At 36.7% G+C, this 21448-nt stretch overlaps 1 protein-coding gene across 1 annotated transcript in view; it reads left to right on the forward strand.

Moving 5' to 3' along the window:
* Positions 1 to 21448, forward strand: part of ERCC6 (ERCC excision repair 6, chromatin remodeling factor) — a 51655-nt gene that overhangs the window by 19734 nt on the left and 10473 nt on the right. The window contains exons 7-12 of the mRNA XM_075717592.1: positions 3443 to 3601; positions 8331 to 8466; positions 15281 to 15451; positions 15887 to 16063; positions 17433 to 17549; positions 18985 to 19080. Of these exons, the coding sequence (XP_075573707.1) occupies positions 3443 to 3601; positions 8331 to 8466; positions 15281 to 15451; positions 15887 to 16063; positions 17433 to 17549; positions 18985 to 19080 (856 nt within the window). The remainder of the gene's footprint in view (positions 1 to 3442; positions 3602 to 8330; positions 8467 to 15280; positions 15452 to 15886; positions 16064 to 17432; positions 17550 to 18984; positions 19081 to 21448) is intronic.

Below are 21448 nucleotides of genomic sequence, written 5' to 3' on the forward strand. Positions count from 1 at the left end.
GTAAAACTACTTTACTTTGAAGAATAAGATGTTGGCAAATTGTGATAAATGAAAACAAGGAATATGGATTTTTTTCTGTGTTTGGGTGGAGTGAGTGAAATTTTCTGCCAGTAAAAATTATAGGCAACTTTTTTTTTAAATAACTACTCAAAGTCCACTCAGAGTAACTACTTATAATTCATATTATAAAATAGTCTTGAATGTTTTGCCCAGTAAGATTTTAAAATAGGGAGAGTGCGTTCTTAATTCCTTTAGTAGAGGGAAAACACTCTGCAACTTATTCTTTAGTTATTTAATGCTGGATTACAGATCTGGGCATGACTGCTTTCTGTTTCAGTTTTTTTGAGACCATGGTGCGCAGTGACACTTTCAAGTTCATTTCAAAAAGCTATTGGCAACCCAAACAAGCTAGCAGCTGACAAGTCAACTTCATCCATAATCTCTCCCTTAACTTTCATGCATAATAGGCTTGAATTTGTTTTTGCTGGCAACATTTCGCACAGCAGGAAAAACATCTTCACTTTCAAAAGCTAACTCTCTAAAATCTTATAATTGGTGTAGTAGAAGCCCTGGTTTATAATGGGTGTGCATGGTATCCCTACCAACCAGACCACTTAGTCTTAACCTCAGAGAAATTATTACTGTTGTCCTGAAGTTCCTTAGAAGGAGAGCACTAGCTCTGAAATGGAATTGAATTAATGACTTGGTTGTGAGGACTATGCACAGCCAATATGTGGTCTCCAGTTGTTTATGCAAAGGTACTGCAGAATTAATCATCCTGAGAACGGATGTGTGGTCTGAGTAACACAAAGGGAATTGAAATAAAGCAGACAACTAAAAATTAATCTTGGAGATACCAGCCTCACTAATGAAGGGTATCCCTGCAAGCATGAGTCAGTTGGCAAAACTTAAGTGGTTAGAAAGATCAATTGAGTTGAATGATTCGTCTGGCTTGTAACTTAAATGCTGAAATCTCCAATGTAGGAAGGCCCATAGTCAATAGGCATTGAACTTTTGAGTTCTGAGCAAGTTTAGTACAAAACATGGAAGTCTATTGACCCAAAGGGGTGTATAGCAGTATACTGTAAGTGATCTTCCTGCATAGTTGAATGGAATTCCAAAGAAGTTAGCTCTCACTAGAAATAGTAGATCCTTAAGTTCATTCTTTGGTAAGCCTGTTAAAGTGGACATCTGTTTCTTCCCTATATACTTGTCTGCTTTGAGGAACATTTAGAAAGAATACCATTGGTGCTGCTGTGGAGCAAAACCAAACATAGTGAGCAAGACTGACTTGCAAACATTGCCTTATACTGCCTGCACTTAGCCTGAGAGAATGCTGTCTGTATAAACAAGAAACCAGGTTTCTTCATTGTTTGCTTTCAGTGTGTGATTTCCCTGATATGTCTGAAATCCAATTTTGTCTTGGCAACAAAGCAGCTAAACTCTGCTAGCTACTGCAGTGAATTTCGAGGGATACGTCACAGCATGATTGCTCATGTGAAATACAGTCCAAACATAACTATTTTGGAAGACCAGGCAACATTTTTATTTTACTTCTACAGTATTTTTGGAGTAAAAAACACAACATAAAAATTGGTGCAATTAAAGCGTAAGATTAAAGAGAATTTACTTTCTCTCCATATAACCATAAAAAATTATTGGGGGGGATTTTTTTACTTTAACCTTTGCATAGTTGCAATTGTTGCATGTTTAAATGATTATACAGGTGCACCTGCATCTTTTCCATTTTTAGATAACCTTGGAGCAGAATTTTTCACAAACTTAATTCCCTAATGTGAAACTTTCTCAGGAGAAGGTGGGAGAGGGAGAAAGATGCTTATAAATGCAGCTAGCTTTTAAGCACTGGATGTAATCCTAAGAAATAATACAAAATAATATCAGGATGTTCTTGGATGGTGGTCTTCTGAAGAGGCATGCTGGACATTAGTCTGGGGGAACAGCTTCTGACTGGAACTAGGGTTCTCTCCAATTCTTTAACATTTCTGTCAGAAAATGTTTTGTATTCATAAAATGTAGTAATGGTAGCGTCTTAACCCAATTATAGCTAATCCTGCAAGCCATTTCATAGTTGGTTTTAGATTGCTGCATTTTTAAGGTGAATTAATTTCTAATAGAAGGGGTTTTTTAAGGGCTTCTTGGTGTAATGCATTTGAGACACCAGCAGACAGTATGATGTCTGAACCAATAGATGTGTTCTTTGATCATCTTTTTCTAACTACTCAAGCTGTTTGTCTCTGTTTAGCATTCTCAAAATCCATACAGAACTCATCATAAATTGATTTTTAATAGTACTTTGTAGACACTAGTGTCATTACTTGTCAGCAGTCCTAAATATTATTTGCTCAAAGAATGAAACAGGATTTTGCAATGCACACAAGACAATGCCCTAAAGTGAACAATCCCTATCTTAAAAAAAAAAAAAAAAAAGTGCTCTGCTCTTTGCTGTGCTCTGCACTCCAGGAATGCATGCCATCAAGAAAATTATATCAGTAACCTTGTTCTTCCTCTAAGTTACAAGACAGAGAAGTGTTGAAATGTGTAATTTTTTTTAGTTATAATTTAAATATACTGTTTCTTCATTTCTTTCTGTTCTGTTTTCAGTTTAACCCACGCATGTGGTGTGTTATTCCTACTGGTCTCACTATTTCATATCGTTATAAATAAGCATGTCCTAAAGTGATCCTCAGTCCAGCATCTTATCTCCACCTTTTTAGCTTGCCATTGTAAATCTTGCTTTCTAGTTTACTTCTTTTAATTGGAATGTATTTTACATTGTGGCTTATACAATTTCCAGTGAATGACTGGGAGTAGGAACTGCCCTGATACTCTCACATAATAATGCTCTGCTGCATCCCATTCACTAGAATAGTTTCTATTGTTTTGCCTTCCAAAACATTTTGCCTTGTCAGCTTTTTTCTTCATTGAAAGAGACTAAATGTTATTAAATGAATTTATGTAAAAAGAAAGCATGCTTTGGCAGATGTGATCAGTTTTCACAGTGGAGTATAAAGTCTGTACCCCTTAAAGTCAAGCTTTTCCTTCAGTTCAAGGTATATGTTCCAAATAATATAATTTACTAGACCCTTGCATGTCATCTTTTCTGAAAAGATAATGCTTTGTTAGAGTAGATTTCCAGGTTACTTTTAACACTTAAAATATACATGAAATAAAATACCCTCTAATTACCATGACTATCAGTTTAATTAGAAATGTTTTAGTGTTGCATAAAGAATGAAAGTCACATGTAATGTCTGAGTGCATCAAAAATGTATGACCTAGTAAATACAGCACTCATGTAAAACAGACATCCAGCATGTTACTGTAACTAGTATAAGAACCTTGCCAAATGATTAATTCATGAGTACTTTCTGTTATGATCTGTATTATCAAACATTTGCCATCTTCTTTTTCCTTGTTTTAGGTACCAGCAGACAGGTGTTAGGTGGCTCTGGGAATTGCACTGCCAGCAGGCAGGAGGAATTCTGGGAGATGAGATGGGATTGGGCAAGACCATCCAGATAATTGCCTTCTTGGCAGGTCTGAGCTACAGCAAGATCAGGACTCGTGGTTCAAATTACAGGCAAGTGCTCCTCTGCAGACTGTCAGTCTGTGGAGCTCAATTAATATTTCATCAGATGTATTGCTGGTGGAGGAGGGTCCTGTGAATTATTAATGACATTTCAATTACAATATTCCTTTAATTCTTTTAGTGGGGGACATCAAAGGAAAAATTTTACGAGACAATGGAGCTGTAGGGCAGGAAAAATTAAACATGTAACACTTTTAATGAATTCCAGGCATTGATGCTTCATTTTGCAGATGAGCCGCACTAGATATTTTGGGTCAATACAGTGTCTAAGGTTAGCTTCCACAAATGGATTGTTTACAAACTCAATTACATTAATATCAATAGTTTACACAATATGGAATTTTAAATTAGATGTAATACCTTTAGTTCCATTTATTAAATTTTACATTAAAATATTTGTTCTGGCAAGCCACCAGGTAAATGCTTTACAGGAAGTAGCAAGCTGATTTGCAATGGAAGTTAGAGTTTCTGATCGGCAGGGAATTATCCATGCCAAAAAAAATAGTAGTAATAGTAAAACCAGTAACTTACACAGTGGAATTTCCATCTGCTTTTTTTGTTGTTGTTGCTTTTCAAAACTATGTTAGAGTGACTGGCCTTTCTTACAAGATCTTCTATGCTTTTTTTGTTACTGAACGATGCTTTAAAATTCCTTCTTCATAGGTGAAATTACCAGAAAAGATACTTGTTGGTGTCCTTGGATTTACAAATGCACGCGTGAATAATAGTTGATTTTTCTAGTTCTGTCGGCCTGTTTACCTGATGTAAATTACTACGTGCAATTAAGCAACTATCATAGTACTATACTAAACAGAAATAATTAACTTTATATAGAGGCATATTTAAATTATGTTCAGCATGTACATGAATTGTAAAATAATGCTTTAAAAAGAAAATATTAATGTCTTTTCTCCAGTTGCTTCCTACTGTAGCCTTTATATAAATAACTCCAGGTCCTCCGTCAGTCAGGCCAGCTGATTTACTTTGATATGGCTGCCTGATTTAAGGATGCTACTGTACAGGTTATTTTGTGTAGGTATGTTCCCTGCCCCAGTTGGAGGGCTGCTAAGTTGATGGAAATCCTTCAGGAACATCTCTTGACATTGTTACACAGTTACAGCTTAAGACCTAAGATACTTCAGTGAAAGGACAATATAAGTTTGAAAAGGCTGAAACATAAATACACACCTAAGTTGCAGTGTTCTTTCTGCGTGTAAGATAATGTGTTCAGTTTCATTTTTTGGCTGGTGCATGTCATTAAGTCCATCATGATATAATTCCATGGGAGAAAACAAAGTTTAATTTTTTGGTGAAACTTACTCTGATTTGGCTTGTGTGCTGTAAGGCAGAGGGTCTAAACAACTTGATCTTTGCGTAGTGAAGTATTTTCCCCATCTGCACTCTGAACTAGGAAGGCAGTAACACCAGCTAGGTTGCTTCTATCTGAAAGCCATGTAGTCTAGTAAGCAGAAGACCTTCTGGTCAGTCTGGCTGAGAAGCAGGCATTAAGAGTGGGCATAGTTGTGTTGTCAGCATGTTTAAATGTCTTCCAGCCTAGATCGTATCTCATTACCTTGACGTGTAGATGGAGCTAGCGTACTACTGTATGAATTTGGCACTGTGGGCTTTCCCAGCCTCAGCTGGCCTTCTGTAAAATGGAGATAATACTGTCATTCCTGTGCAGAATTGCAAAGATTGTTGTATTTGGAGGCACTTGAGTATTAAGACAAAAGGGTCACTTTTGTTGATATGCGAAATATTCAGCTTTATTTTCTATCAATGAAATTTTCTGCAAAAGTATTCTTTAAAATAAGGTGAGTAGAAATTTCCTTTTGTAAACCACTTCTGATTCCAGTGCTCGTTCTGATTTTGAAGGAGCCTGAAGACTAGCTGAAGTAAGGAACTACTTGTTACAGGGAATGTAACTGTTACAAAAATTAAAATGTTGTCTCACTTTTAACAGTTATTGAGCCATACAGCTGGGGAAAGCCAAATGTCATGTGAGGTATCAGTAGAAGTGTTGCAGCTATGGTGGTGTAAGGATATAAGGGAAGCAAGATTTATAGAGGGGGAAAGGCCTTTTGTTAGACAAGCTGAGATAGTTGGAACAAGCAAGAGCTTTCAGACCAACGGCCCCTTCACAAGAGAAAACAAAGCAGCAGCAAATGTCAAATAACTCATCTCTAGCCTGTATCTAGGTTGAAATCTGTTGTCGAAATCTGTTGAAGGGCTTGGGGGTCCACAAGTTTGCTTGTTTCCAAAGACATCATTCTGTTTAACAAAGATGTTACCTTTCACTACAGACTTAGTTTCATTTATTTGAGAGACCAGATGAGAAACTGTCATCAAGTTTATACACTGACTATTTACTCATCTGTGCTCTTCAAGATATTGAGATATAATCATACACATTAAACATTAAGGCTCAATCTCTACTATGAGTGGCAGAGAGATTAATTTCCATGGTTCTCACATAAATACAAATCCATTGCCCCAGAAAATTTGTATTGGCCTTGCTACCCTGTTCTTTTATTTTCACTAGGATTTAGTTGTCATTTCAGCTTAATTTTGAAGGCATGATTTCCAGTGTTTGGCAATAGAGTGGGTTATAATGCAACGTGTTTTCCTCTGCTAATTTTTTGAGTACTTAAAGATTATAAATATGGTATGACTACTGCTTCCTTTTTCTTGGTAGTAAGTTGCAGGAATATATCTTATTTGCAATTCTAATCACATCCAATTAAATAAGAACTCATAAAGGATACTTGCTGTGAATTTGGGTTTTATAAACCAGAAACAACAGAAGAAGAAAGAGGTTTGGGTATATTGATCAAATATGATATTGACCATAAGCTATTAGTACAATGCAACTGTGAAAAAGGGACAGAATACATTATGACAATATATTTGGGGTAGGAACAGGACAGTATTAATATCCTGGTACAAGGCACCAGTAAGGCTTTGGTTTGGAATGTTATTAGTGTCACCTTTGTTCAAGAAAAACAAATACAAATTGGATGGGCAGCAGAGCAAATTTGTTGCAGTGATTAGAAGAATGAAGGATGCCTCCTAAGTGTAGCAAGCAGAAGTGCATGGTTGGTTTAGTTTTGTGAAACAGCACAGACTGGAAGAAGTTACATGACTCTCTTATATAAATAAATAAAAGCTCTCAAGAGAAGACTAAAATGTTGGCTAGTGAAAAGTGGTTAGAGCCAGACTACACACAGAAGAGGTTTCACGCAACTGAGTGGAGGGGGATTGGATTTTCTGAAAATTGATCAAAGGAAGTGTGAACTCTGTGTGTAAGCTGGGGTGGGGGGAGGGGAGATGAAAAAACCCAGCATGTGAGCTTGTTTGATACAGACCAGGGGGATAAACAGAGGTAATTTGTTACTACCCATGAAGAATGAGAAACTTGTATGTTCTGGGAAAGTTGGGTTTTTTGCTATAGGTATTCTTAAGAGCCATTGGCTTTTTTGCTACAGATATTTTTAAGAGCAGTAGCAGTGGTTATTTGGATTTGTAGCATAGCTGAAGGTATTTTTTACATCTCCAACTTCTAACTTCCCCTTGGATTGCTGGGAGTTTTTTAATTAGACTATGTAAGGTTGTTATATAATATTTTTTCATAATGAAAGAGATAAGCAACATCCAGGTTGTTATTCTGCATATGTATAAGCTTTTAATAAAGAATATTATTTCTTAATGTCAGCAGTTTCTGAAGGCATTAACAGTTTTTTTTAAAGCAAGGTATTGCTGGTGTCTGGGAAATCTTTCTTTATTGCTATATGCATGTCATCTTGAATGTGTACTGTGATCTTTTGAATTGTTTATTTATTACCACTTCAGTAGTACATAGTTGGCAAGACGCACATCAGTATGTGATAACTGTAGCTATTGCCTTTGTTTGCAAAGTCATTTTCTTCTGTTTTTTAAAGAGCAAATATATTTGAAAAATAACTACTAGTAACCACTACTTAGTATATTTCCTGTATGATTGTTGGCATTTGTTTGTGATGGTAATATTTCTTGTTTGGCTGTTACGTGAGAGATTTTTTCCCTTCTTAACCTTAAGAGTAGTTCTGAACTTAATATACAGAAAGGCTTTGTTTCATATGTCCTCAGTAATTCTCAGAAACAATCATATGATTATGAGTAAGGAACTTATGAGACAGTTTAAACCCAGCTCAGACCTCAACTTCCATGGATGATATATTCTGCTGCTTTAGAGTCCTTGTTTATCTGTAAATTATGGTGATAATAGTACGGTATATTGCCAACATGAAGCAGAACACCTGTGTGTAAGTCCATTTGTGAGACTCTAGCTACACATTCTTTTTAATAGAAGTAATAAAATAGTTGTTTGTTAATGATTTCTTTTCTCTTATAGAAACAGCAGTCACCCAAACCTGATTTGTATTACCACAGGAGGAAGTTCCTTTATGCCTTATTGTTTGGAGCTTTTCTATTTCGGTGTTTATCTTGATAGATGCATCCATTAACTGTTCAGTGGATAGGTTCTTACAGCGGTACCCCTTTCATCTTCCTTTAAAAAACAGACTTCCAGAAAAACAAAGTGCCAATTAATTTCCATAGCTCTCGTATTCCACTTGAACTATAAAATGTGTCATTTTAATATGTGTGTATTTTGATAAACCACTTAATACAGAGTATTTATTTCATGTTAAAGGTTTTTTTTTTCTTGAATACTTTATTTTAGGTACCAGGGATTGGGTCCAACAGTGATCGTTTGTCCAGCTACTGTGATGCATCAGTGGGTAAAAGAATTCCACACTTGGTGGCCTCCATTTAGAGTCGCCATTCTCCATGAAACTGGTTCTTATACCAACAAAAAGGTAGTGGTTGACATCCATTTTGTAATTCCAGAATCTTCTCTTTTTTTCTTCTTTTTTGTGCTAGCCAAAAAAAAACCCAAAAATCCACTGTTCCTGAATGTTCCTGTGCAAGCTTGTCCTCTTTCTCTGATTGTTTTAAAAGAACAAAAAGGTCACTTGTATAGATTCATTAGGAAACTGGACAGAAAGGGGATGACACGGAGTACATTTATATTACAATATAGACTAGCGTTGCCTGAACAAATTAAACATAGTAACAATTTTCTTGCTTGAGCTTTGCTTGTACTGTAGTCCATGCTAGAAGTTCATGACTAGACTGCTTGTACACCACATATATGCTTCTAGTGCTGGTGAATTCTTTCCTCGCGCTTCTGTGCAGCGGTATGTCATTGATCTAATATTTAATACATGTTGCTTGCACAGGCAGTTTCTCATCAGTTGGTCAGTATGTCAGCTGATATCACCTAGTCTCTTTTTTTTTTTTTAATGACAGTGTTACTTTGTTGGTTTTCTTTTTTTCAAGCAGTGCCTTTTCTGTCTTAATTTTCTTGGCCAGCCTCTTAATATGCGTGTTCTTACTCCACTTCTTAAGTTGTCAAGCCTGACTTGTCTGAAGTTTCAATCCTTGGTACCTTGCAGGAACAAAACAAGGAAAACTTAGATTTTTGTTCTCCCTTGGCCTCATGTTTCAGATGCTTAAATGGATTTTCAGGATTCAGCAAAACATTTTTAAATTTCTCTTTAAATATTTATTGAATTTCTTGTAATAACGTTAAAATGATATGGTGCTTAATTGCACTTGATTAAACGTATTCTGAGGTAATTGATACAGTTACAGTACATGGCAGAACAGGAATAGCATTCTCTAATGTGCTAATAGCTTCCTGTTGTTCAATTAATTTGGTATGTTTTCAAGCCCTAAAAGTCTGATGACCTCAATAACATGCTTGCATGTCTTCCTAAATTAAATCGTGTGTGCTTATTTTGGGGTATTTTCTAATTAATGCACTTGACAGACTGGCTCAAATTTTTCCATCTGCGGGGATAGTCAGGTTTTTGGGACTTTAACTTCCCATTGTCTTCCCACAAATGCCTATTCAATAACTTAAATTAAGGAATGTGGATACTGTATGATCACTTTAGATAGGTTCAGTTCTCTAATTTTGCCCTAATGCCTCGTCTTCTGAGAGCTGCAACAGTATGCTTTAAACAAGTGTCAGTACTGATGTGGTCTTCACCTCATGCACTTTTTTTTTCCCTAGATGACTCTTAATCAGAGAAGAGCAAGCTTATGATTAAAGTAAAAAAAAAAAAAAAAAAACAAAACCAAAAAAACCCAAACAACAAAATTTTCCCATTCTAGTTGTCCTTATACCTGCAAGAAAAGTTTACTACTAATTTATTAGCATAAATAACACTTGTACGCTGAAAATATATCACATAAAATACAGGTCAGGTGCTTTATTCCTGCCTAGAATTTCTTTTCAATATACATTCTTTCTATGAATACATTCGTGCTGATCAGATCTCGTGACAATTCCATCTTCTGATAACCTATGGCATTACAGGAGAATACTTTTGCATACATTCACTTTATAATACTCATCCAGGGACCATTCTGCCCTTATGCTCTGGCATAAGACTTAAACTTAAGTAAGTTTAAGAAATAAATAAGAAAATTGTGGTTAGACTGCATAAAAACATACATTTGTTCTTTGATTGAGATTAATTTTACATGGCCAAAAGCCAAGTCACTGTGCACCTGTGGTCTCAATGTTGCACAGACCTGTTTGGAATTCAACTGATAATTCCAGGGTTCACCTGTTGTTCTGTTACTGAATGTTGTTATCTGCTTTGGAGTGAGAAAGGTCACTTCAGCCTCTGGAGTAACAGAGGTTAGAACAGTCTGGACTGGTGGAAGAACATAATTGTCCCCCAAATGAACTGGACATCAAACAGTGAAGATCTTAATGGATTTTGAGGCATTCATTATCCTGTAGTAGTTGGCCAGCAGGTTGTGGTAAAGCACAGTATTGCAGCTTGTTCTGTACAGGCCTGTGAAAGAGGGACAAACGGTTTCTAAGGAAGAAAGATTAATCTTAAAACTAATGAAGGAGAATTTTGGAGGAAACGAGTTAAGCAATGACAGGCATTCCATAAGGCAAGACAGTATTTCTTAGCAGAAGGAGACAACAGCTGAAGTTTCATTTGATAAAACTTAAGCTGATCTTTTAGGTGAGATGGATCTACATAATTACTGCCATAACATTGTCAGGAATCCTGAAATATTAGCAAATACTAAATCTTTCAGCACTGGTGAAATTAGATGCTTTTATGAATAGGTATTTTCTGTTGCACCTTCTAAGGTACCCAAGTATCAATGCAAGATCCTGTCTCTCAGTTCTTTAGACTTGCCTACAGAAGTATTTGCTTGACAGTGAAGAGTGGGGAAGACATCTGTTCCAATTGTTTTCTCATAAATTGATACTGGGCAATACCTTGCACATCTTTTCAGTTAGTGACACTTATTTAATGTTACAAAAGGACTTCTGAGCAGTATGGTAAGTGGAAGGCTCACCAATCACTCACTACCTTGGCATATCCTCTCTTCCCAGTCCATTTTGGTTTTCTTTGCAAGCGACTAGGATTTTCCACAGTAATAGTGTGAAATAAGAGTCTGAATCGTGAGCACCAGATTGGTTGCAAATCTGGTCAGCCTGTTTCAGATGAGTCATTGAGACATCCTGCTTGCGTATCTCTGCTGCTATAGTAGGTTTTTAGCATATGTGATACTTCAAAAGAGAGAATACTTCATTCCTTTGCTAAAATAACAATGGTAGACAATTCTTGGCAGTAAGGGAGAGAAGTATAAAGTTCCAGTTTCATCCCTTGAAATATGACTAATAGTTTAAAGGCCTTCAACTATCCACAAGGGAAGGCAGATTGGTGTTTTAGAGATGCAAGGAAGACGCAATAGCAAGTTGAATAGGTTTCCAAGACTTTAGAGCCAGTTTAAGACATTTGGATGAAATGTAAAACTTGCTTTTTTTTATTATTATTTGTGACCACAGAAGATCATTTGGTTCTTCTATGATGATGAATGTGCTTAAGTTGGAAGCAGTAGGAGGAACCAGATTTAAGTAGTAGTCTTCCCCTGTGAAGTCAGCTTTCAGTTTGAAGAATGTACAGCGTTTGTGGCTAAACATGTCCTGTGGTGCTGTCTTATGCTATTAACCTCCTACTATGGTTTACACTCAAATCTGATGTAGCTTAAAGTGACTTGTAAATATCAAGTGCTCTGAGACCTCTAAGGTTGAGAGAAAATAAAGAGGTAAATCTAATGCAGTGTATCATAAATACTGTTTTATTTATGGTATGGAACAGAAGATAAGGGGAAGAAAGCTCTGTAAGTGTAGGGAAAAAAAAAAACCTTCAGTGCAAAGAGCTTGTCCTGTTGCTTCAAAACTTCTAATGGCACATAAGCATTTGTAAATCATAGAATGTAAGAGGCAACATGAACTTTGGTTATCTTGGTTTTACATATTGCATATGGAAGGAGGATGTATTTTTTAAGATCAAGGCTGAACTTTTAATTTCTTGATTTTTAGAACAGGTATCACTGAGCTTAACAATTCTTTCTGGTCATAATCATGTACCATTTGTAAAGCCGTAACATTACATTCCCTTATTCTGGTCAAATGCTGGACACACAATGCACCACTTGAAAGCAATTGTCAGTTCATCATGCTTTCACCTGTGGAACCATCTATTTGAAGATGACTTTGCACACTGAAGAGTCTAGACCTGTCCTCAGTAGAGTATGCAGTCTACTTGTAAAGAAAGTAAGTTGCAGAGGTTACAGTTATTGGCATGACTGCATATGGAACCTCTATTTTAGCCAAAGGCTCTGTCTCTGAGTTAAGGACCAAACTCAGATAAACTTAGTATCATGTCACAAGAAGTAGTATTCTTGTTAAATATGTAGTAAGTGCTTTAGCTCTTTTTATTGCAACTTTTACATTATTAAACGTTGTAATGTGTTCTTTTGAAGCCTCTTCATGGTGCCATTTAGATTGTTTTGTTGGGGGCAGGGAAATAATAAAGAGGTTTTATAGGTTGAATTTATGGATCTCTGGGCTTAATGGTTGGTTATGAGATAGTGATAAGCCTGCTGAAGAATGCATTTTTGATTCACAAGTGATATATGATTGTGTGAGTGACTAGATATTATCTCTGTAAGTTCACAGGTGCCTTAAAGATATCTGAACATTTGGAGAAATTCATAGTTATCACTAGTGTAGTTCTTTAAGTTTAGTCTTAACATGCACATTTCTGTTTAAGAAAATTACCATTTTTAATACATAGTATTATAGAAGAGTTCAGGTCCTCTTAAATATTTTTTTAAAGACTACTTTATGTTAAAAAAAGATAAACCTTGTTTCTGTAGGCATCAGTCAAAAAAATTGTCCTGTTTTTGTAGCTTCAGAAACAAACTTGTAGCTACAGCAAGGTACCAACAGGAAAAAAACCATTTGCTTAGAGATGTGTCCTTGGAGTAAATCATAAACATTTTAGCCTTAAGAAGGGGTGCTTGCCAGAAGTCTTCCAGTCTTTGTACATTGCATGTGTCCAGTGAAGACAAGGCAACACAATCAACTTATCATCCAAAGTTAGGAGAAAATACTGTCCTTGAATTGTAAAGGCCTGAAATACAGTGCTGAACAGAACTACAAGATCAGAATTGCTTGATCTACTCACATGTTTGTCTATTCATTACCATCTTTTAAAGGCCAGAGTTCAGAATTTCAAAGCTAGATAACTGCTGTGTAATCTTTTGGCATTAGTCGGATTTGTCTCTCTCGAGCTGATTGTTTTTTCTTTTTTTTAGTTTTAACAGTGCCTGCCCTGAAATGTTTCATTGAAGTGTATTTCCTGAGGAAAAAAAAAAAAATAAAACATGCCTGAATCTAACCAAGCAGGAAGTGTGAATTAAAGAACACATGATAAAATAGCATAAATTCTGAAATGCCACAGCCTCAAAACAGTGTGTATCCAATATTAAATCTGCTATCATATTTTAAAATATTTAAAATTATTCCAAGAGCTGCAACTAAAGCAAAGGCAACCTCTGAGAAAGTACCCAATGCAGTAAAATGAGAGTTAATAAGTGTTGTAGTGTGAGTTGATAAAATTGTGTTCTTGTATTTTTTCATTGTCAGCACAAATCCTTGTTTATTAAAAATTTAGCTTGAAGGAAACTTTAATTAATTACAGGTTCAGTAAATCCTGACTAGGAGTCTGCTGTGGTGTGTTTACAGTGAATGGCCTTCATGTGCCTGTGTTTCACTTCTGTTCTCTCTGCTACCTGACAACGTGATTTATGGCTGTTGTTTTCTACTAGTCCACTGTTTGCCCTCTAGGAGGGATTGGTCTCTTGAGCCTCCATAATAACAGCAGCACTTTCACAAAACATCTTTTAATGACAACAGTGTAGCATTCTGTAAGTCAGGCTAATTGCAGACATACCCTATTAATTGCAAAAACTAGGAGAGGTTACATATTTTACAAGCTTTTAATTTGAAATCGCTCGAGATGATTTGTCTTAAGTGTTTGGGTAGAGATGTCTACAATATTCTATGATAGGCCATTGCTGAGACTCTAGGACACAGTTGCAGACTATGGGCAATGTACCAGGTAGAATTAAGCTTTGGATGTCCAGACCTGCCTAGAAATCCTACTTTGCAATACAAATTGTTCTAAAGATTACATATTCTCTTGAGAATCGTGATGTCAATATTAACTAATGTGTCATGGTTTTATCAGGAGATGGTAATCGGAAAGTAGAAATTCTTGAACAGTTGAACACAGAAGAGCTTTTTGAATCTTGAGGTATGCCTGAGCAAGAAATTTTACAATGAGAGATCATGGTCTTTTAACACAACCTCAGTCTTTGACATGGATTTTTCCCTTTTGTTTTTGTTGGTTTAATTTTGGTTTTTTTCTTAAAGATGCTTCTAGTAATAAGGATTTTGTCTTTCCTTTAGCAAATTCTGTGGTAGTTCTGCTTTTTCTTTCTTTTACACTGGGTATGTTTGTTTCATCCAGAATTGCCTCCCAGCCCATCATCTTCTGTTTGAGTATTCTAGATTTATATGTGAAGGATAAATGCAAGAAAGATGAGTCGTGAATGCTGTGGAAGGTGATATAGACTGTCTCAGCCCTACATAATTTACAGCTATAAAGGCTAGTAAAAACTCAGGGAAAGGATATAGCTTACAAGAGAAGCACAAAATTTGAAGATTGTAACAATAACAAATATATTAATCCTATTAATGAAAAGGTTGGACAGAATTTAGGATTAACCAAATAGATTTTTGTGGTTGTTTTTCAGTTTTTCACTTGTTTAATTTTTCTCTAACATTCTACATCTTGCATGTGGTACACAAAGCTGGGTTTGTGAGGTAAATATAGGAGAACTTGAAGAAACCAGTTACTTTTATCAAATTTAATGTTTGGGTTTTTGGACATTGCCTTTTAAAAAAAATAAAATAAAATAAAAACCACTGTTTCCTTCTGTCCAGGCTTCAGGTCAAATTCTGATCTGTTATAGCGTAGTATTCAAGTGCTTCATTCTTTTACAGATGAGCTAAGAGTCATATACCAAAATCTTGCCTATACTTATTTTCTTTGCAAAGTAAATTATATATCTGCTTTTTCAAAACTTTCTGTATGTACCTGGACAGCAAACCTGTAGTTCAGTAGGTCCAGTTTTTCTGTCTCACTGTTACTGACAGTGTGCACCTTTTGCTTTTAGGTGAAACTAATTCATGAAATTGCTTCATGCCATGGAATTTTAATTACATCTTATTCATACATTCGACTGATGCAAGATAACATCCACAGCTATGACTGGCATTATGTGATTCTGGATGAGGGTCACAAAATCCGAAATCCAAATGCCGCGGTCACACTTGCATGCAAGCAGGTACTTTATAAAAAATAAATTAAAGACTTTAAGCGCTCTGGGAGGAGGTTCCAAGATCTAATAGCCTGTATTACTTTATCATAAAAATACACATTTGACCATTAATAAAGAATAAAAGCATAAATCATAATGGTATGTATTTGTTTAATTTACTTAACATTTTTAATAAGCTTACATCAGTAAATTTACAGAAGTATGGTAGAGGAAAAAAAACAGAAATTTTAAATTATGTAGTAACTTACCACTAGGGATAAATGTCAGATTGCTCGTGTTCATTTTCTGCTAACAGTTCATGGACAATATATTGCAGAAAGCTGTTTATTTCAGGAATATGAGGGTACATATTTTAAAATGAGAATTCATTGATGGTGAGGCAGGTTACACTGTGAACCATAAAAATAAGTTTCTTTTGGTTTTGTGTTTTTTTATTAATAGTTCCGCACGCCTCATCGAATCATCTTGTCTGGCTCCCCTATGCAAAATAACCTAAAGGAGCTCTGGTCCCTCTTTGACTTTGTATTCCCAGGGAAATTGGGAACACTGCCTGTGTTCATGGAGCAATTTTCTGTTCCAATAACCATGGGAGGATATGCCAATGCTTCTCCTGTCCAGGTAAATGCATCAAAAATATCACTTTGCTTGAAGGGAACTGTTAGGTTGTTTCTAAACTGACTTTTAAATGTACTTCATGCTGTATGTCCTAGACAGTAACCCAAAAGAGAGTTGCATGTGTGTTTTACTGCTGCATGTGTGAAAAAAACTGTTCAGCTAAATGAGACCATTTCATTTATACAGGGGTATAGTTTATACACAAGGTTTTCTTGTCAAAAGCCCTAAAGTTTAAATCATTAGAAGTATTCTTTGGTATAAAGTAAAGATAAGCAAATTAGGGTGGGAGGTGACTGATCTCATATTTTGATGTATTTAAATAGAACTTTCCTGTTTGATATCAAGCTTCGGCAAATTATGCAATAGAGGAATCCTTAAATCCAAACTGAAAACTGTTTTAATTTAAAAAAGCTAAAGTAGGTATTGGAAGTCTGAAAGTAGATAAACTATTTAATTTTGAAAGCAAAATTTATTTGGAATGTTATTTTGAATAAGTATATATATTAATCTCTGTAGTTGTGGTTCTCAGTATTTATGACTTCTTAAATATTTTTCAAATTAGCTGATAGGTAAATTTTCTCCATAATAATCTGCAGACTGTTTCATATAAATTCTAATAAACTTGTAGCCTTTTAAATATTCTTTGTGTTCTGCACACATACATTACTAAATTTTTATTTTCTTTTTGAGTTTATGTACTTCCCTTGTCTAAAGCTTAGTAATTTACTAAATTGGACAGCCAATTTGTTTTTTACATATCAATAATTTATTATATTCTTTGTTTTGCTTTAAGAGAAATGAAGGTATTTTTAGCCATTATGTACAGTTAATACCCATCTCACACATCCATTACCCATTATAGAGCCATATGCTCCATTTAAGACCAGAGTGACCTTTAGTTTCTGTGATCATGGGGATTTTCTTGTACCGATTTTTTTTTTTTTAATAGTCTCAAGCGGATCCTAATCTTCACTTACTGTCTAGTAACCACCATTGCTGCAGGCTTCTTTTTTGATGTTTAGTGTATGTATTAACAGTTTTTCATGAGGATTTTGGTTCTGTGCAAGTTTATACTCACTTCCTGGATTGGTTTCTAAAAGAAGCATCTCATTTCTGGTCTCTAATTTTAAAGTCCACTAAATTAGGAAAGATAAATTAGTAGTATCTGAGGAAGACTTATTCAGTGTTATTGTTGCTAACATGAATTTTACTGCAAGTTATGTTGTGTTGAATATGTAACTATAGCTCCTCATAAATCACAAACCATCTCATTTTATTAGGATTTTCTTATTACTCATTATGGAATTTTGCTTGTTGCTAAAATTAATACCAAGAATCAAAATACAGCTTTGGCTTTTTTTTCCTTTTTCAGGTAAAAACTGCATACAAATGTGCCTGTGTTTTACGGGACACCATAAACCCCTACTTGCTGCGAAGAATGAAGGCTGATGTAAAAATGAGCCTTTCACTTCCAGATAAAAATGAACAGGTTTGTTTATCTTCACTATTATATCTGAGCCCTCTCCCTCCCCAAAATCCAGTCTTTCATGGACATTTGGAAATAATTTGTGCTAATAGCAGATGAAGTGCTGTTTTAACTAACGATAAGATGTAGAGCTTTCAAGCTGCCTATTCTTTTCACCTGTGTTCTGAGTATTAAATGGTCATAGTCTTGCAGGGTCTGTATAAGTATCTTCTCATCTAAAAAACAAAGGATATATGAAGTGTAGTCAGATCTGCTTAATACCATCCTCCTAGGTCACAGGTGCATATAAATGAGTTGTCTGTGGGGTGTTTCCTATGGTGCATCTCTTGGACACTTTCACATTGTTTCCTGCTGTAAAATGAAGCTATTTGGGAAGCAAATAGAGAAATACTTCATGGCAGTTGTTCATATTGCAAGATAGCTGGGCCTGTACATTCTAATAAATTTCAAAAATATTAGCCTTTTGATCTAAAACTTGTTTGCTCTACAAAGATGTGGTATATTTTTTAGGAAACATTTTCATTCAAAGTAGAGGAGGTTGAAAGGAATATTTAAACAACTGAAATTCCTACAAATACTCACTTGCAGAAATTATTAGATCATTCTGCCACTCAGGTTTCAGTGGTTCAGGCTTTCTTGTGCTCTCCTCACTCTTCCTTCTTCTCTGCTCCCTCTAAAAGAGAAGGTAGACATGCTAGTCTTTGTAACACAGTGCTGAAAGGTACATAGTAAATGAGTAAGCCATACTCAATTTCTGTTGTGCATTCTGATGATCTTTTTTAATCACGTTTTTAATTTCTATATACTTGAAAGAGTCTGGGCTACTTACTCTAAAGAATGCAACCATAAACAGATTGAACAAATTTGGGTTTTGTTCTTGTTAATCACAGGGCACTACATAAGTTTGACTTATGCCATAATGTTGGGTGCCTTGCAGGACGTGAGGAAGTGATTTTGTTCCTTTTTAGCCCATCAGGAAAATCATTATATGCTCACACTCAAAGGCTAATGACAGAACAGATTATGTGTGCTAACCTTCCCATAAGGTTCTAAGAATTTGCAAGTTGTAAGAGACTTAACAGACACGAAATTGAAAGTGTTTCCTAGAAACACAGCTTTAAGAGAATGCTAACATTGCACAGTTACCTCATTAAAACTGGAAAATGGCAGCACTTCCAAAACGAAAGCGATTTGAGGGGGAGAAGATAACAACTGGGAAAGGGCACAGAATAACTCATGAAACTCATCTTAATAATTATGTTCATTCTCTAAAAATTCTAAGTTTTTTATTTCGAATTATTTCTATGTAGTATCTTTTAACTTATTTCAGTATCTCAGACATCTGTGAAGCTTCATTGTAGCACATTGTAAAACTTTAAAATTCACTCTTTGGAGTTTACAGGTTGGGCTTGAGGGGTTCGTTTGTTTGTTTTGGTAGGTCCTCTTTTGCCGTTTGACAGATGAGCAGCATCAAGTCTATCAAAATTTCATCAACTCAAAAGAAGTTTACGAGATTCTCAATGGAGACATGCAGGTTAGCATTAATTAAGGTTAATGACAGGTAAAGGTTGATGGATAAAGTCATGGACTGACCTTTGCATTCTTCTAGCTGGATTCTGAGCAGAGGGGAAGCAAACACACTGATCTCGGTTCTGCTTTTGTGGATGTCTGGGTTTTTTTCCCTCAGAAATGTTCCATGAAATATGTCCTGAGGGTACAGTTCAGCTATGATAACTTCGTGATGCAACAGTTGATGATTTCACAGAGTTTTAACATATAGCAGAGCAAACAGCAAGCATCCTTATTATTGTCTTACTAGTCACTTCAACATCTTTTGCTTCCATCCTCACAATGTAAGTTGACAGCAGTAACTGAAATACAATTTCAAATGCCTGCTGTTGCCTGTGTAAAAGGTGTGCTATTCCCTGTGACTCCTACATTGCACACATCTGGTCCATTTGACTTTTGTATGCATACAGTGGATGTTTTTCACTCGTATTTTAGCTGCAGGATACAGATCTATTGTTTGTAAGAGAAGTAATATGCCTTGGTTATAATGTGTAATTTACCACGTTTCCTTGTCTTGTGAACTGTGAAATCCCTTCTCCCTTCACCCCCGGTGGCTCCAGTTAGTTGTATGGTCAGTACAGCCTTGTATATTGTAGTGCCATACAAAGCAGATGTTGACCTTATCACTGTTTTGACTTTTTTATTTTTCCAGATGTGACAAAGGTATAGTGGCCAAGTTTTTTTCAAGTGCCTAGCCATTTTAGTTATCCCAATGAAAATTATTTTAATAAGCTTGATCTTCAGGAGATGGCTTGTACAAGACTATCTTATTCAACCACCCTGACATTTGCTGGAAAAGCAACACAGCGAGCTGTAGGCAATCCAGGAGATTCCTGGAATGCATAGACAACAACTTCCTAAGCCAGGTAATAGACACACCTACCCGAGGGGACGCGATACTGGATATGATGGTCACCAATGCAACTGAGCTCATCGGTGATGTCAAGACTGGAGGCAGCTTGGGCTGCAGTGATCACGTATTGGTGGAGTTCACGCTCCTGAGGGACATGGGAAAAGCGAGGAGTACAGTCAAGGACCCTAAATTTTAGGAAAGCAAACTTCCAGCTCTTCAAGGACTTAGTCAGAAGGACCCCCTGGGAGACGGTCCTCAGGGACAGGGGAACAGAACAGAGTTGGCAGATCTTTAAGGACACCTTCCATAGAGCACAAGAGCTATCAGTCCCCAAGTGTAAAAAACCAGGCAAGGAAGGGAAGAGACCAGCATGGCTGAGTCGAGACTTGCTGGTCAAACTAAAGAGTAAGAGGGAACTGCACAGGCAGTGGAAGCAGGGACAGGTGTCCTGGGGGGAATACAGGCAAATGGCCCGGTTGTGTAGGGAGAAGGTCAGGAAGGCCAAGGCGAGGATGGAGCTGAATTTGGCAAGGGACGTAAAGAATAACAAGAAGGGCTTCTACAGGTATATCAACTAGAAAAGGAAGGTTAAAGAAAGAGTACCCCCCTTGATGAACAAGAAAGGCGAACTTGTATCAGCGGACGAGGAGAAGTCTGAGGTACTCAACTTCTTTGCCTCGGTCTTCACCGGTCCTCACCCCTCCCGAATCGATGGACCAAAAGATGGGGACCAGGGGGGTAAAGCCCCTCCTACTGTAAGGGAAGATCAGGTTCGAGACCACCTAAAGAACCTCAGTGTACACAAGTCTATGGGACCTGACGAGATGCATCCCAGAGTCCTGAGGGAATTGGCTGATGGAGTTGCCAAGCCGCTCTCCATGATATTTGAAAAGTCATGGCAGTCAGGTGAAGTCCCTGCTGACTGGAAAAAGGGGAATGTTGTGCCCATTTTTAAAAAGGGAAGAAAGGAGGACCCTGGGAACTATCGACCTGTCAGCCTCACCTCTGTGCCTGTGAGGATCATGGAACAGATCCTCTTAGCAGATATGCTCAAGCACATGGAGGACAGGGAGGTGATTCAAGACAGCCAGCACAGCTTCAGCAAGGGCAAGTCCTGCCTGACCAACCTAGTGGCTTTCTATGAAGGAGTGACTGCATCAGTGGAGAAGGGAAAAGCAATGGATGTCATCTACTTGGATTTCTGTAAAGCGTTCGACACAGTCCCCCACAACATCCTTCTCGCTAAATTGGAGAGATATGGGTTTGATGGATGGACTGTTCAATGGATAAGGAATTGGCTGGATGGTCGCATCCAGAGGGTTGTGGTCAATGGCTCGATGTCCACATGGAGACCAGTGACAGCTGGGGTCCCTCAGGGGTCCGTACTGGGACCGGTGGTATTTAACATCTTCATCAATGACATAGACAGTGGGATCGAGTGCACCCTCAGCAAGTTTGCAGATGACACCAAGCTGAGTGG

Source organism: Pelecanus crispus, chromosome 10, assembly GCF_030463565.1.
Source record: "Pelecanus crispus isolate bPelCri1 chromosome 10, bPelCri1.pri, whole genome shotgun sequence".
Classification (NCBI taxonomy): Eukaryota; Metazoa; Chordata; class Aves; order Pelecaniformes; family Pelecanidae; genus Pelecanus; species Pelecanus crispus.